Genomic DNA, 16924 nt, shown 5'->3' on the forward strand with positions numbered 1-16924 from the left:
TTATCAAACCCGCAAAAGCTATTAATTATATAACTTAACATATTATACTCTTCACCACACTATACAATTGCTCATACGCCGCGATGGTCGCATCACTCAAGCGTTTCCCGCTAATGCAATCGCGCATGCGCAAACTATTATCGACACTCCTGCTAACACTCGCATGCGCACTTAGCGTTGGCGCGCTCAACACGGCCGTTTCTAGTGATCTCGTTTGTCGCATTATCACAACGAATCAGTATGCCTGCGAGCGTCATTTGGTGCGCACTGCCGATGGCTATGAGCTGACGCTGCATCGTATACCGCCAAAAAATACTACACAGAAATATCCACCCTTCATACTCATGCATGGCCTGATTGGCTCAGCAGCTGATTTCGTGCTGCCTGGACGCAAACGCTCGCTCGGCTGCATACTGCATGAGCAGGGCTACGATGTGTGGCTGGCGAATGCACGCGGCACCACCTACTCCAAGCGTCACTCGCACATGGACTCATCGAATTCGAGCTTCTGGAACTTTAGCTGGCATGAGATTGGCTATTATGATTTGCCAGCTATTGTGGATTATGTACGCATGACGACGGGACAGCAGCAGGTGCACTTTGTCGCCCATTCGCAAGGGTCTACGGTGTTCTTTGTACTGCTATCGGAGCGACCAGAGTATAATGAGAAATTTGCATCGGCTTCGTTGCTGGCGCCGGTGGCATTTTTGGCAAACATACGCAGTCCACCGTTTAAGATAATGACTGCCAAAATTGAGGAAATTGAGGTTGGTAGCGTGATAGTGAATATACGTATGTATATACATATAAGGTATACATATGTATTAGGTATAAGGTCAAGTGAAAAAAATCAATTATTTTTCCAATAGAGGTCTTCGGTAATCTGTATCTCACGTCTATGTGGCGTTAGAAAGAGTTTCGTACTAAAAAAACGTACCAGACATCTGAGATTGCTTGACTCGGCATTTTTTGAGCTCGCGTCTAAAATGGACTTCAGCAAAGCAAAAGTGTTTGAGGTTCTAATATTATAGCAGCCAATCATGCGCAATTTTGATTTCATTGATTCCGTTCCGTTACATTGAAAACCGTCTTGTCCGACCGACCGCCATCAAGCATTGCTTCGATTGCCCTGGAGCTGAACATTGAAAACCGTTGAGTCGGACTGCCGTCAAGTACTTCTTCGATTACCCTAGAGCTGAATATTGCTCAAGAAAGCGTTTGGAACCAATTAATTAAGGCTGAATACAAAAGCAAGTTCGTTGTGTGGATGGAACCCTCGTAAAAAAATCTTTGGATCTAATTTCCATCTGTGAATCCTCCTCCCAACTCCAGACTCTCCCACGGAACCACCTGGTTAAGTTTTTCTTCGTGACTATGGCACGGACTGACGGACGCCTACTCTGCTCTATATGTCTCAATTTTTTCATGATTGAAGCTGCTCAGAGTCTTCAATGCACTCTGAACACGTCCGTCAATTTGGACTAATGTCGTGCTGGAATCTGTATAGGTAGCTTCTAAAGCACGCATGTCCACTTAGTATTTGCGTTCAGGATTTTATACGATTTACCTGCAGTGTATTCTAGGTGATCCTTAAATTTGAGCGTTGAGTCGACTATTACTCCCACATATTTTAGGTGTGGCTGTGAATGATTCTCGCACTCCCCTATGGTGAGAGATATACTTTCGTCTACTTTTCTAGTACATATGAGCAAGACTTCTGTCAATTGCTTAGCAAGTTCTAAACTCATTGAGGAGAACCATTGGCGCAGACCGTTTATGCACTCATTGCATTTACTCCGGAGATCATCGAGGTGCTTAGCCACTGCTACCACAATAAGGCCGTCTATGTATGCAATTAATTTAACGGTTTTCGGTTGCTGTCTCCTTAGCACCCCATCATACATTACATTTCATAGAAGGGGGTCTAGTACCGAGCCTTGCTGTACTCCACTTGAAATAGAGTAGCTTTCAACTGTATCGAATAATAGTCGCCTGTTTTCAAAATAGCTCATAAAAATTTCCATAAGATATTGAGGAGCGTATATGACATACAGAGCCTTGGCATTCTTCACATCCAGGTTGAACAGGGCACATTATTTTTTTGTTCCGCCTTTCCATCGCATGCCACTTACTCCGCATTTCGCAGTATCTCCGTTATCGCATAGTGCGTCAATGGTGGACCTCTTTTTCATAAAGCCATATTGTCATTCTGATAATCCGCCAGCCTTCTGGATTGCTAACTCCAAGCAGTTTCTTACTATGGTTTCAAAGTCATGGCTTCCTTTAAGGCTCTCTTTGGTATGCCATCAAATCCAGGCGCTTTCCTGCTATTAATTTTTCCGGCTATGGCCAATATTTCTTCTTCACTAACTAGCAGTGGTGTCCCTACGACTTCGGTTCGAGGCTTGGCATAAGAAATAATGTAATGTTTGGTAAACAAAGTTTCGACCACTTTCCTCATAAAAGATTCGCTTGATGCTATTGTTCCGGCAGGCAGGTTTCCATATGACTTGGTCTTAAGTCCGAAATATCATAAATGGACCGTCTTTTAGGCAATCACCCAGAGCAGCCATTTTTCATGACTAATTTTGTTTCAACAGTCATTAGGTCAAACGCATTGCTAAGTGACTCACCATAAACTTCGGTAGTTTTCCATCTTATACATCCACCACGCTTTTACTAACTGTTTTTAAAGCTTTTTTGGTTATCGAACAATACGTTGCAAAATTTGAACAAATAGGTTCATTCTAACTTTACTATATAAAACCTACAAATCAAAGCAAAAATAAAAGTTTTCCTTCCCCTAGACTTTATACATCACAACTTTCCATTATAAGTTAGGGAACGCAGTTAGTCCGTTTGAGAGTAGCATAGCTTCATTTTAGCCTACCTGAATAAATTTAAACATTCGCTTGTATCTACCTCGGTATATCACCTATTAAATCTATCTATGTGCATGCACATGTGCACATACATAATAGGTGGTGTTTCTCCCTCATATAACTCATTGTTAATCCTCATGGCGATACGAGTGCATCGGCCATTATCCATAGTAATATCGCTCTTAATACTGAGTTTCGAAACAAAGAACGAAACCAAACATAAATTTTGCAGCAACTCAGCCACCTTTACATACATACATACATATATGCATAAAATGTATGTACATGTGTATATTAATGCGGGTCGATTATTTTTTCTATAAAATCGCGTTGGCGGAAAATGTTTCAGGGATCATTCTGAACAACTTTGCCAAAGAGACTATGGGTCAAAAACCGATTTCGATCTAGCGATTTTTAAGGTGAAGCTTAAAAATCAGAATAATCGGTTGTGTGCGAAAAATGAGAGAAAGTTATCCGATCTGACCGATTCCGACAATTGATCAATAGAATATCAAAATCCACCTACTTATTATATTTCATTCGAAAATCTCAAAAGCTGACGTAAAAATTTTTGTGAGCCCTAAAACACTTCGGCTCAAAAACCGATTACATGAAACCGGTTCTAGATCCATAATCTCTTAAACAAAGTTGTTCAGAATGATCCGTAGAACATTTCACGCATACGCGATTTTTCCGTTTTTTTGACTCCCCGTAAATCGACCCGCTCTAGTGTATATATCCGAACATTCTCGCAACTCAATAGAACCACATATTTATATAACGGGTGATCCAAGTAGGGTTACAGATCGTTCAACTTTGTTCCGAAAGAGTAAAAAAAGTTTCTCGCGCGCTTCGCTCAACTTATGTCAACATAATCAGCCTGCTGAGCGCACTACTGGCAACACCATCGGCCTTCTTGAGACCCAGCATTCATTATTGGATTATACTCGACTGAATAGACCATGTCCAGCATGCAGTGAAGGAAATATAACAGCCATAGCTGAGAGTGTACACGAAGACCGTGGATAGTCGATTCAGCGCCATTCGCAGCAACTCGGACTGACGTATTGAACGACTTGGCGTAAAAGCGTACAAAACACAACTTCTGCAAGAACTGTAGCCTTTTTAGAGCCAAATTTTGTTCAGCTATGATGCCCATTTCTGGCTCAATACACACCCATTGAATGAAAAATTGTCGCATTTGGGACGAAGAGCAACCTGAAGAGATTCTGCCATTTCATCCAGAAAAAAAACAAGAGTTTGGTGTGGTTTGTGAGCTGATATTTCCTCAAAAATGATGCCGGTGGGATTGTAACCGTTATGCTATTTGATACCTGGAACTGATACTCGTTATCTTGGCTCTTATTGAGAGCCCGTTTTGGGCCGGTCGATTGGCCACCAGGATCGGATAATATCACACCTTTAGACTTTAGACTTTTTCCTCTGAGGTATGCAAAGTCTACAGTCCATGCGGACAGTCCGCTTCGATTCAGGCCTTGGAGCAAAACATCACGCGTGTCATTCGCCAGTTACCAGTCGAAATGCTCGAACGAAAATTGGAAAATTGGACTCAACGGATGAACCATCTGAGACGCAGCCGCGGACAACATTTGAAAGGGCTAATCTTCAAAAAATAAATGCCAAAAAATGTTCTTTCTATAATAAACCTTGCCCATTAAATTTTATTTTTTTTTTTGGTTTGTCCATAAAATAGTGGGGAACCCCGAAATGGATCACCCTTTATTTATACAAGTATGTGTTTTATTTGAATACTGTGTCTTCCAATCCAAGCCGTCTACTATAAAATTTAAGGAAATTAACCTAAAAATGAGTAACGGTTTTGTTTTATAACGGAAGCCAGAATATAGGAAACCGACTTATTTTGGCTGATTTTTGCTGAAAAAGCTGCAGATTATATATATAAATTCATAAAAATATGTAGTCCAAAGACATTTATACCGTTAGTTTCTATAAAATATTATCTTCGTTTCTCCTTCGAGAAACATCCCTAAATCTCTCTCAAAGTACACTTGAAGAGAATTAGTCTTAACCTAAAACAATTTTTCAATAGCTTGAGTAACGCATTTATCATTTTCACTTTGTTTATTTATGTATATTTGAGAGAAAATTGCCTGAATATTGATTTTTCCTTTTTCTCTTCTTTTATAATCTCCATTTTGTCTGCTCTACATCCGGACCACGATCTCTACTCCTGCAATTGCTTCGTTACTCGCTGATATTATCTATTCGTTAAAAAAAAAAAAAAAAAACAAATGTGCAAAACAATTACAACAACTACACCAACTACCGTTATCCAACAACAACGACACAAATCCAACACCATTCACCGGCAATTTTCGGCTTTTGTGGAACAACGCAACTATAAATATACCTGCATACATATGTACGTACAATCGTATGCATTTCCGCACGACTCGTAGGTGCTGCTAAATCATTTGGGATTATACGAACTTTTTCCATCGACCGCCCTAAATCAACTGGGTGGACATCTGCTCTGCAGCCAAGATGCGCCCACACAGAATCTCTGCCTGCTGTTTACATTTCTCACGGTTGGCTTCAGCGAATACCAAATGGATCGTGTGAGTATGCCCATAAGCTAGCCTTAATTTTATAGATATTTTATTTTAGAATTAAAATAATAGCACCTTCCAAAAATGCGTCAGACGGTGCAGTACAAACCCATCAGGGAAATGCAAGCCAAAGCGAAAGTTTATAGTTTAATTTCGCTGTGTCAAATTTCCTGAAGATATTTTGTCAATTAAAAACTGGCCCATGTAAGCACTTGATTTTGACCGAACGGTTTCCATGGTTGAACAGCTTTTTGAAGATAAAAGTATGTGTGCAAAATCTCAGACTGATATCTCAAAAAGTCAGGGACTAGTTCGCGTGTGTATTGATAGACAGACGGGCATGAGTAAATTGGCTCAGCTCATCAGATAAATAGATGAGGACTATACCGCAACCTAAGGTCCATTGTGTCCTAAATCGGAATCGAACTGATATTGTTATATTTATAGGATTTCCGACTTTTACTTCTGGTTGTTACAAACTTCGTGGCAAACTAAATACTCCCCCGTTCAAAGTAAAGTAAATTATTATTATTTAAAATATAAATGGCGGAACTCTCTTCGCTGAATCCACGAAATCATTTATAGTACATCAATTTTGCAATCATTCTCCATCAACTAGGAACCAGTGTCTTTCCTCACAGGGCATATATAGACGAGTGCACATACACATTCACATCTTTACGCAGGAAATAAATTCCCGTAACCGAAAGTTTTTTATTGCTCACTCTGGAAAACCGTTATATATTTGGTGTCGATTTCATTTTAGGTATTCGTTTTAATTTTACTTGTGGTCGCATGCGAGAAAGTTGCCAAAATTTGCATTTTTATGTGTCTAACTTTGAAGCGCTCGGCAATCCATGGCGTAAATGCACTTGAGATTTTCAAAGGTAGAGCACAAAGGCCGAAACACATCTACATCCTAGCATGCAGAACAGTTTTCCTTTCGGTCGGTTGCCCTCTATATTAGATTGCATTAATCTTGTATTCAAATATGCGCTCTTAAATTTGGACAAAGGGCATTTAGTGAGAAGTGAATTAGCTCAGCATTTCAAGTCAGGTAGTTTTATTGCCAGATGCGGACTATAGGATGACTGGATAAGGATCTTCCAACCAAGCTCATGGAACTTATGGAGAGTCACTGTCCACGCGTTTATTCTGATTGAACACAATTTTAGTCAAAGCTGACCGCTCCTGCGCGATTGATTTCTTCAGACTTCCAACTGTTGACGGTAGAGGGTCGAGTTGTGAGTTTGACAGTAGGGGAGCAGCTCCCCTTAGATAATTCCCTGTCAATCCCACCACACACATAGCGAAATCCTTCTGATCAAAAATCTAGGCTTGATCCCAAGTTTGCTACGAAGTACATCCTTAATTACAATCGATTGATGTCGAGTCGGTTTTCCGATATTTTCTTGTGTTGGTCCTTTGGATCTCCAGTGAGCTCAGCAAGCCCTGGTCAACAACCAAAACTTGTGCGAGAAACTTCAGACCCAGAGGTTACTGTAAAAGATCATTCGAATCAGCACCTCTTAGAAAATGCAATCCCTCCGGTGTTATCGGTGGTCTGACTGAACACTATCCAATAGAGTTATACGCGATGCTCCTAAATATTTTGTCAGACGCTCTTTGCCAAACTGAAAAAATCTCGTTAGACATATGTACCTTTGGTGAATCTAGGTAAGTTGCTGGGATTGAGATTAAGCGTCTTAATAAATTTGTGCTCAAAACGCTTCGTCTATCTATGAGGACCTGCTGATCCACCTTTTGGTGTTTGCGGGTAACACAATGCACGAATAGTATCCGTCCAAGTGAGATCTTTTGATTTTGGATAATCCCTGTGACTTTACTTTACTTAACTCTAAACTTTTCTCGATGAAGAAGTATTTCTAAAAGTTCAAGTTCATCCGCTTTGCTTAAGCTTTACCACCATTTTTGTTGTACCTTGTTTTCCAATAGGGATGATATGAGTTCTAAGTGTCGTTACGGCCATTTTTAATATGTCATTATCTTTAATTTGTTTTTCATTGTGTGCTCGCGATTCGTCGATAATGTTCAAGACAAGGAACCGCTCGAATGAATGAAAATGTTGCTGCCGTTCAGGCAAGTGTTGCTAAAGACCGTATTTTGACGATTTGAAGCCGTTCTCAAGAATTGGGACTGTCTCAAACCACAACGTGTCGGACTTTGAGAAAGATATTGGCCTTGCATGCGTATGAAATTATTCTCATTCTAAAACTGAAGCCATCAGACCACCCTAAACGTCGTGAATTGTTGATTTTGCCTTGGAACAACTTGAAACGCTAAAGATTTTTTTAAGAAAATCATCTAGTCCGATGAGACTCACCTTCATCTGAGTGGTGCGGTAAATAAACAAAATTTTTGATTTTTGTGCGTAGAATATCCTCAAATTATTCATGAACAACCATTACATTGACCTAAATTGACGGTTTGGTATAGGTTTTGGTCTGATGGAATCATCGGTTCGTACCTCTTTCGAAATGAAGCTGCTGACACCGTTGCTGTCAATAGAGAACGGTATAGATCGATGAAAGCCAGCTTTTTATGACCGCAATTGCAAAAAGTTGATCTTGACAACATGTGGATCCAACAAGACGGGGCCACGTGCCAATCAGCCATTTGTTTTATAATGGAGGCTGTATTTACTGACTCCAAGCGCTCATAGAAAGCTTCTTCTCCTCCGTCGGAGCGTGGACACAAATCAGCGATATGTTGAAGAACTTCGCTTTGAAGCGGATTGTAGCTAGACGGTCATCCACCGGGGTGAGTGCCAAGACTCGGCGACGGAGTCTCTCTCTCACCACGAATCCCACACCGAATTTGCGCTTCTTTATACGGCTACTGTAGTAAATGCCACAAGTACCTACACGTCTCAGTCGTTTTCCCGTCCATCGCACTTCTTGGGCGGCGGTCACGTCAGCCTTTACTTTTACGAGGACATCAACCAGCTGGGCAGCGACACCTTCCCAATTAAGGGACCGGACATTCCAATCGTCATAAATCATTGTCCTTAGTGCGTTTGCCATGGCCGTCATCAAAAGGAGGTTCCTCTTCCGAGGCTGTTTTTTTACTTTTCATTGGTAGTGTTTTTTACGTGGCGGGTCCCAAATCCCGTCCACGACCCTGGAGAGAGATGGTTCGTCTTCTCACTTTAGCTCGCCTTCAAACGGATGTTCTATGGCTACTCAAAGGATCCTTGGTCTAAGACCAAAAAGAATTATTTCAGGCCACTCCTAAGCGAATGGCGATCAGAGAACTTTCCTCATTTGCGTGAACTTCTACACATGACTCCATCCTCCATACTCATAACTTACAGAACATTTTGAAAGTAAATTTCTAAACTATGTAACGTATATTCACAACTACTTTAAACTACTTCAACAAAACAAAAATGTCGATGAAAATTTCAATTTCACAACCACAAAGCCGGTTTGTCTACGATAATTTCCAAGATATGTTGCATCAACTCTTAAATTGTTTAAATTCACAAAGGTATTACAAAGTATTCTCCTCCTGTTGTGGCAGTCTCTCGCTAACATTCAAATACTCGTACAAGTTGGACAACAACGTGTTAAGAAAAACAAAAACAGCGAACAGCTCATCGTTAAAAAAAGTAACTAAGGAACTTTACGAAAGCACAATAAATGACAATAAAAATGACAGCGTGCACTTTGGAAGCATATACACAAGTGAACATCAGAGATTAGAATAATCCTGCACTTCCCACATACGCTTACACACACACACACACACACACACACACACAAGCATACATACAGGCATGAGCATATGCAGCTAATAGTTGGAGAGAGCACACTTGCTACCCTAGAGCCACACTCAACTTTAAATGGCAATAAAATTGTAAATTTACCGTCTCAACGCCAGCAAGGTTGTGCCGGAAAGGTAGCGCGGAAACGGAAGCGGATATGAAAACAAAAGGTTCACTTTCACAACTCAAACACACAAACAAACATATATATTTACATGAATGTACATATGTATAGCAAGGCATGATTTCGTAACGGTTTATATACATTGAGTTTGTTTGTTTTAGTTTTCTTTTTTTTTTAATTTGTACACAATATTTATTTTACAAACATTTTCTAACAGTAGTTTATGCTGAAACCTCTGTGGGTTACTCGAAGAGTGGTCTAAATACAATTGCTATGGAACCAAAATGGCTTTAAATTCGGTCACAATCGTGGCTCGATGCAAGGGTACATTATCATCGTCTGAAGTCCATGAATAGCTCTTCCACAAATCTGGCCGTTTTCTCACGGAAACACCTCAATACAGCCAAATAGAAGTCCTTATTGACCGTCTGACCCTCCGAAACAAATTCATGATGCACCAAACCACGAATATCGAAAGAAGCAATGAACATCATCTTAATTTTTGAGCGGCTTTGGCGACTTTTCTTGGTTTCGGCTTTTTTTTGCCTCCATTTCAACGATTGTTGATTTGTTTGCATATCAAACTCATAAGATCATGTCTCATCGGCAGTTATAATGTGGGATCGGAATTCCCACGATCTAGCATGTCCAAAGAGAGCTGATTACGGTACTGTTTTTGAAAAAAATCAGGAAGAGTCGAGCAAGAACGCGTTGCATACCCAAAATATCCACCAAAATCGGACTCGTAAGAAATATTGAGGGCTTTGTTTTTGATAAAACTGAATCACCGTAAGCATTTTCCAATATTTGCAACGGTTCCGCACACGAAATTTGGTTAGAAACACACAATTTGAGACAAATTATTTGTTCGATATTTTTATCCATTTTAAAAATTGCAACATACCACTGAGCTACGCGTAGACCAATTTTGGTTCTTTGCGATGAAGTGGATGCCTTCGCCCTCAAATACTTAAAGCGTAGCTTTGTCAATTCGGGAAAAATGGACAAGAGTTTCTTCACTGTTTCACCGGTGAATTGTTATTGACATTTCCTGCAGTCTTTACGGTATTCTGCAGGAGTCTGCACCCACCAGACTATGGTCAGGGAATATTCCAATCTTATTTCTACATTCCCTTTTTTCCAGTGCCAGTAGGAGTATTGCAAATTTCGGCTCTTGGCAAACTCATCCACCATTTCATTGCACTCGACTTCTATGTGACCTGACACCCAGTGTAATTAGAGGCTAGCTACGCGGCCTAGAAATGACCTGTGCTTGTTTCGGCTGCTAAACGCCGTCTTATGCCACTATGTAATTGGCAGACATCATACAATGACTATTCTAGAAGTTGTCAGGAGGTAGAAGATGTGTAGACAGTAAAACATCTTCTATGTGAATGCAAGGCTGTTGATCTTCATCAGAAGCACGGGGAGGTTCAGAGAAGAGACAATAGAGTAAAGGAATATTAGTCCCGGCAGATTCAGAATGGGCTTCCTAAAGGCCATGGTGCGTCGTCAGACAGCCACTCTACCTTCCTACCTCTGGACAGCATAGCCCCGCACAACGTCTGTCTATTTTGTCAGACGCTTTCTGTAGAAGCTGTATGGTAGAAGGCCAGAATGATATTGAAATACCTCGGTAGACACAGCTATGAAAAACTTAGGGAGGTGGCTGGGCATGACATTAACCGTCTTAATAATAAATTTGAGGTGAGCTCAAAATGTTTCCTCGATCTATGAATTGATGCACTTTGAGAAGTTTTTGGGTAACACAAAAGACGGAAATCCAGTGAGATCCATCGATTGTGAATCTAGCCTTCTACTGTACCTAAGCTATGATTCTACGTTTCTTCATATGACTAAAGTACCGTGTCGCAACAAAATCCTCAAATAGTTGGCTAGCAGCACATAAAGCAGTAGCAAAGAGATGTTGGCTATGTGCAAGTCAACGGTATGTCCGGCCGGTCTTAAACTACTTCATCCAATATTTCCGCATATACTTAGTAAATCAAAAATGAATAAATACATAAAGTTTGGCCAGAATACCATACTCCTCACCATTACAAGAAGACCCTGGCTGTTTCAGATTCTTGTTAAAAAGCATAGCAAACTCCTACTTGGAGAGTTCTGTTGGAATGTTTTATTTGAGAACCTTGGAGCCACTTGGTTAAAGCGGTACCGTCTTATAAAAACATCAAAAGTTCATTCCCACAATATCCCACCGGTTTTCGAAGAACCTTGTAGTCGCTTGCTTCAAGAGAAACTGTTTTCTAAAAACATCGAGAGTTCATTCCAAAATTACGCTATTATTCATCATCAAGGAACCATTAACAATTTCATCCAGTCATTTCCAGTCAATGGGTTCAACCCAACGAATCACATTGCCTTTGAGTAATTACGATATGGTAGTACATTGAACACCTGCTTATTCCGTCAAGAGCTTGTCATATCCAATTAAAGTTCAATTCCTTGAAAATCCTGTCCCTAAAAGTTTACAAAGCTTGTTTTTTATATAGCATTGTTTATAAATTTATGTAAGTATTATGTTTCATGATAGTTTTTATACTCGGTTGTAATTGAAACTCTGGAAATTGAAGTTTCAATTATAAATGCGTGGACCATTCCTAATTTAACAACAAATAATTTTTATTTAACAGAGTCTCTTTCCACGAATTCTCGAGACGACTCCAGCTGGTATTTCAAGAAATCAATTCAAGCATTTTGGCCAACTTATAAGAACAGGTAAGCATAATAAAAAAAATTTGGACAGCATCGCCCTAGTTTTAGATATTAGGTTGTCAAAAAAGTCTTGCGGTATTTTCGCTAGTTGGCGCTGAAAGCGCGTAGTTCTAGTTTTATTCGTCGCATCGGTCATGCTATACCTTTTTGGAAAGCTCATTTCACGCGTGTTTGATTTGATTGTCGTTTCTTTTAAGTCGTTCGTGAGTTATAGCGTCGCAAACATGGAGCAAAATAAAGAGAAAATACGACATATTTTACAGTACTACTACGATAAGGCAAAATAGCATCTCAAGCCGCCAATAAAATTTGTGCAGTTTATGGACCCGATACAGTTTCCATTTCCACCGCACAACGATGGTTTCAACGTTTTCGTTCTGGTGTAGAGGTGGTCGAAGATGCGCCACGCTCCGGTCGTCAAAAAATGCGATAAAATCGCTGAATTGGTCGAAAGAGACCGGCATAGTAGCAGCCGTAGCATCGGTCAAGAGCTGGGCATGAGTCATCAAAAATTCATTTCAATTTCAATAAAAAAAAAATTCAATAAAAACACCGCAAAACTTTTTTGACAATCCATTATATAAAACTGTAATTCGTTCCAATTTTTATAATTTACGTATGGATATAAATAACTGTAAGAGAAGAGCGCTACAAAAGTTTTTTTTAAATAAAACAAAAACCATTTGGGATACATTCGATGCCATTACCTATGTATGGAACACGATTATCATTCACAGAAACTTACCGCCGGCTCCTAAACCTCACCAAACCGTAATTTTTTCCGGATGAAATGGTGACTCGTGGAGTACGTGTGGATTGCTGCCTCACCAAAAACGCATATTTTGCTTATTGAAGGAACCATTCAGCCAGAAATGAGCCTCATCGCTGAACATGATTTTTCGATGAAAATCCGGATAATTTTCAAGTTGTTGCCCAGTCCAATTCCAAACAGACGAAGATTCTGGTGGTTAAGCTTCAGTTCTTTCGTTAATTTGATCTTGTAAGGACGTAGAACAAGATCTTTTCGCAAAATTCGCCACAACGACGTCACAGTGATGCCTAACGCTTGAGAACGACGTGTGAGTTACTAAGTTGGGTCTTCCTCAATTGATGCGCTAGCGGCAGCAATATTCTCAACACTGCGGGCACTTCTTTGTCTCACTCGAACGGAAACATTTTGTACTGTGCCTGTGGATTCAAATTTTTCTACGAGACGTTCAATTGTTGATCTGAGAGGACGATTATGACGACCGTAAATTGGGCGTAGCGCTCTTAAAAATGAGACTACTGACTCCGAATTTAGGTAGTAAATTTTAATAATTTCGACTCGTTGTTGGATCGTATAACTTTCCATGATGAAATGGCAAACTTTACTGAAGAGAATAATCAAAAGAATGGGAAAAAATATGGCGTCACTATTGAAAAAAAAAACCGTTATTAGGGTTCTAAAATTAGCAGCTGTGCAGTCGCAAGGTCCTTCTGGCCCAGGACAAATTTCTTACCCAAGATCCACCTATCAATGTTTGTAGAAGTTCTCCGATCGGGATTAGTGGTGTAAGATTGAATATCTCACCGGCTACCAGCTGTATTAGCTGTCTGGAAGAAGATGAGATAAAATAATCTCAATACTTCCTTCTCGAATGTCCCGTCTTTTACCAGATCATGCTGAAAACAGCTCGGATCTCATGCTTTTGATAGCCAGCTAAAAAAAAAAAAAGAAAATACAAATGAAACACATAAGCAGATTTGTGATAGTTTCAGGGCGTTTTTGGCGATAGCTGATATCTAGAAGCTTTTCATCTGGTTTCACAAAGGACTGTACATAACAGTCTAACAGTCTCCGCCTTGTTGAGGGATTAGTCATCTAACCTAACCTAACTTGATGTTTTAGAGAGAAAAATAGATGAGATGCTCGACGAGTTGAGAAGATATGAAACAATTCTTCTTTTAATTAAACAATTTGCTCTGTAAAGCTTATCAAACAAGATTTTGGTTTTAAATTATAGGTTGGATTCAAATGTTACAGAGTAATATTAGTTAATGAAATCAATTAATATTTTAAGTTTTATATACGATAAAATTTAATTATTTTGAGAAATTATCTGCGCATTCCATTTTTTACAGGTAAATTCCAAAAATATGACTACCAATCCAAGGAGGAAAATCTGCGGCAGTATAAACGCCAAATCCCGCCAGATTATAATCTACGCAATGTGCGTGTACCTCTGCACCTATTTGTCGGCACACGTGATTTACTGCTGACCAAAGAAGTGAGTTCAAATCCTTTCAGTTTAGTTCAGTCGGAAATTAATGCGATACTTTCCATAATTTTTAAGGATGCCATACGTCTCACGAAGGAGCTGAAGAATGCCAAATATACGCTACATGAATTGCGTGGTTTCAACCATATAGACCTATTGTACTCGTCTATGGCGCCACGGTTTATCTACAAAAAAATTGTTAATAACGCAAAAAATGTGACGCTCAAAAGTGGGTCCAGCGTATAATGGGGAACACTTCCAGTCGATAAGAATTTATTACTATACTTGTATACTTGAATCTAAGTCATATTTGTAAGAATGAATTGTAAATAAACATACCGTAAAAAAAGATCCCATAAATTTGGAATATTTTGCATAATACGAGTGTACTTTTGTGGGCAAAATATAGTAAGACTTTTTAATTTAAATTTCGCGCGAAAACTTATTCGTCGATTTTTTTTTTATCTAGATTGGTATGACTGTCAGTTACATCTTTGCCAAATGTCACATCAAAATAATCATTGGTGTTTAGTATACGCTTGGCTTTCTAAAGCAACTGTACATAATGTGCCCTCGAGGATTTTTACGTGGAGTGAAATTATTCAACAAAGAGGTTCCATTAAATTCTGTGTGCGGAATCAAATTTCTGCTGCCGAAACATGCATAATGTTGGAAAAGGCCTTCGGTGATAATTGTTTGTCACGAGCAAGAGTTTTTCATTGGTACAAACTATTCAAAAAGGGTCGAAAACGCGTTGACGACGAACCACGTCCAGGACGGCCATCAACATCAACTGATGATCAACACGTCAATAAAACAAAGGAATTGTTGCTTGAGAATCGGCGATTAATGGCCGGAAATCTTACTGGCATCGTTAGAATATCGGAAGGAATAATGGAAACGATTTAGAAAGTTTATTTGGGCTTAAGAAAAGTGAAAGCACGATTGGTTCCAAAATCACTCAATTTTTTCGAAAAACAGCGTCGCGTTAATGACTGTGAAACAATGCTTTCCGACTACCAGGATGTCATGACACGTATTATTTCTGACGATGAGTCTTGGATCTATGCTAACGACCCGGAAACAGACGATCGATCGCCCGAATATCGTGGCAAAGGTGAGCAGAAGCCGAAAAAACCACGTCAAAGCAGGTCGAAAATCAAAGTTATGTTGACCGTTTTCTTCGATTATCGAGGCGTGGTGCATTCAAATTCCTTCCCCGTGAGACTTCTGACTAATCAGCAAATTAAAACGACCGCTCCCGCGAAACCGTTTTGAGTCAATTGAAGACATTAAACTTCGGAAACGCTACAGCATATCTTGAAGCGGACTATTTTAATAGTCGAAGGAGCTCCTAACTCTTCGATTTTGAGGACCAGGTGGACTACATATAGCCAGACATGAATAACGCATTTTTTGCTACCAAGGAAATTTTTGGTCCCGTCGAATGGAAAGCTCAACAAGATAATGCATGCACAAATCTAAGATCATGAAATGTTTCATTAATCGTAAATTTAAGCCTGTAAGAAGTACGAATCTGGAAGAAAATACTTAACCACAAAGGATAATATCCACATATCGAGATAGTAAAAAGTATCTAAGAAATTATTTCCTTTGATTTCTGAGAAAGTTTCTTGTTAATCGTAGTGGCATGCTTTTATATGAAGTACTGGTTGGTTGGTGACTTAGCTCTTACCTTTTCAGCTTTCGGCAATGCGTCGCTAGCGCTGCCGTTGTTGTAGCCAAACTCATCATCCTAATTGGAGCGAAATATGAAATGAGTTGTATTGAAGGTTGGATAGGTAGGAGTGCTGCCACCATGGGCTCAATTACTTCATAGTGCGCCATTTTGATGCACTACGTAGAACCTCCTAACCTTGCTATCCCGTTTGTCGTCGTCGTTGCGCTCAAACCAGTTGGTGTTCTCAATGAAACTACTTCTATCCGTTATGCTTTTTGTGGACAAACATTTAAGCTGTGGTACCTGATGGGTTCCATATTTTTTGTCGGGTTTGTGATAGAGCTGGACATTCACAGAGAATGTGGACAACAATAAACGTATTCCCTTCTAGCTTGCAGCTGCGGCAAATATTGTTGTAAGACAGGTCAATTTTTGGCTCATGCTTCCCAATATAGTGTTTGTAGGTCTATATATACCGTTTCTGAACCTATTTAATAAGATCTTAGATTTATTCCTATTTATTATTGAGTTCCATCTGCTCTGAGCTATTTGTTCAAATTGCATATAAGGCTCTATTTGGATCGTTTCCAGCGGCCATGGTATCGATCCCCGCGCAGATTCATCTAAAAAGACTCCCAGCTTTGCCAACTCTTCTGCCTTTTCCTTATCGAAAATGTTGCTGTGACCAGGAACCCAAATTATGAACAAGTGGAATTGACCTGCCAGTGAACTTAAAGCGCTCCTGCAGTTGCTGATTACACTGGAATTAATCTGTGGCGTCAACAGTGGTTGCTTTCTGTATCCCCATAATTATTCAATAGAACTCTACAGAACTTCTCTATACCTAGTAATTCCCTTTGGA

The 16924-nt window shown here is 39.7% G+C and overlaps 1 protein-coding gene across 1 annotated transcript; it reads left to right on the forward strand.

Moving 5' to 3' along the window:
* Positions 1-329: 329 nt before the first annotated feature.
* LOC126757564 (lipase 3) lies at positions 330-14755 on the forward strand. The gene is made up of 5 exons (XM_050471564.1): positions 330-767; positions 5324-5482; positions 12039-12123; positions 14245-14390; positions 14457-14755. Exons 1-5 carry the CDS (start codon positions 345-347, stop codon positions 14625-14627), a joined length of 984 nt encoding a protein of 327 aa, XP_050327521.1. The 5' UTR covers positions 330-344; the 3' UTR covers positions 14628-14755.
* The last annotated feature ends 2169 nt before the right edge of the window (positions 14756-16924 follow it).

This window comes from Bactrocera neohumeralis, chromosome 4 (genome assembly GCF_024586455.1).
Source record: "Bactrocera neohumeralis isolate Rockhampton chromosome 4, APGP_CSIRO_Bneo_wtdbg2-racon-allhic-juicebox.fasta_v2, whole genome shotgun sequence".
NCBI lineage: Eukaryota > Metazoa > Arthropoda > Insecta > Diptera > Tephritidae > Bactrocera > Bactrocera neohumeralis.

Excerpts from the sequence above, each read along its gene's own strand:
- LOC126757564 (XM_050471564.1), top strand. The coding sequence starts at position 345 with ATGCATGGCCTGATTGGCTCAGCAGCTGATTTCGTGCTGCCTGGACGC. Across the intron at positions 768-5,323 it reads CCAAAATTGAGGAAATTGAG|GTGCTGCTAAATCATTTGGG; the intron begins GTTGGTAGCGTG and ends CACGACTCGTAG. Across the intron at positions 14,391-14,456 it reads ATTTACTGCTGACCAAAGAA|GATGCCATACGTCTCACGAA; the intron begins GTGAGTTCAAAT and ends ATAATTTTTAAG.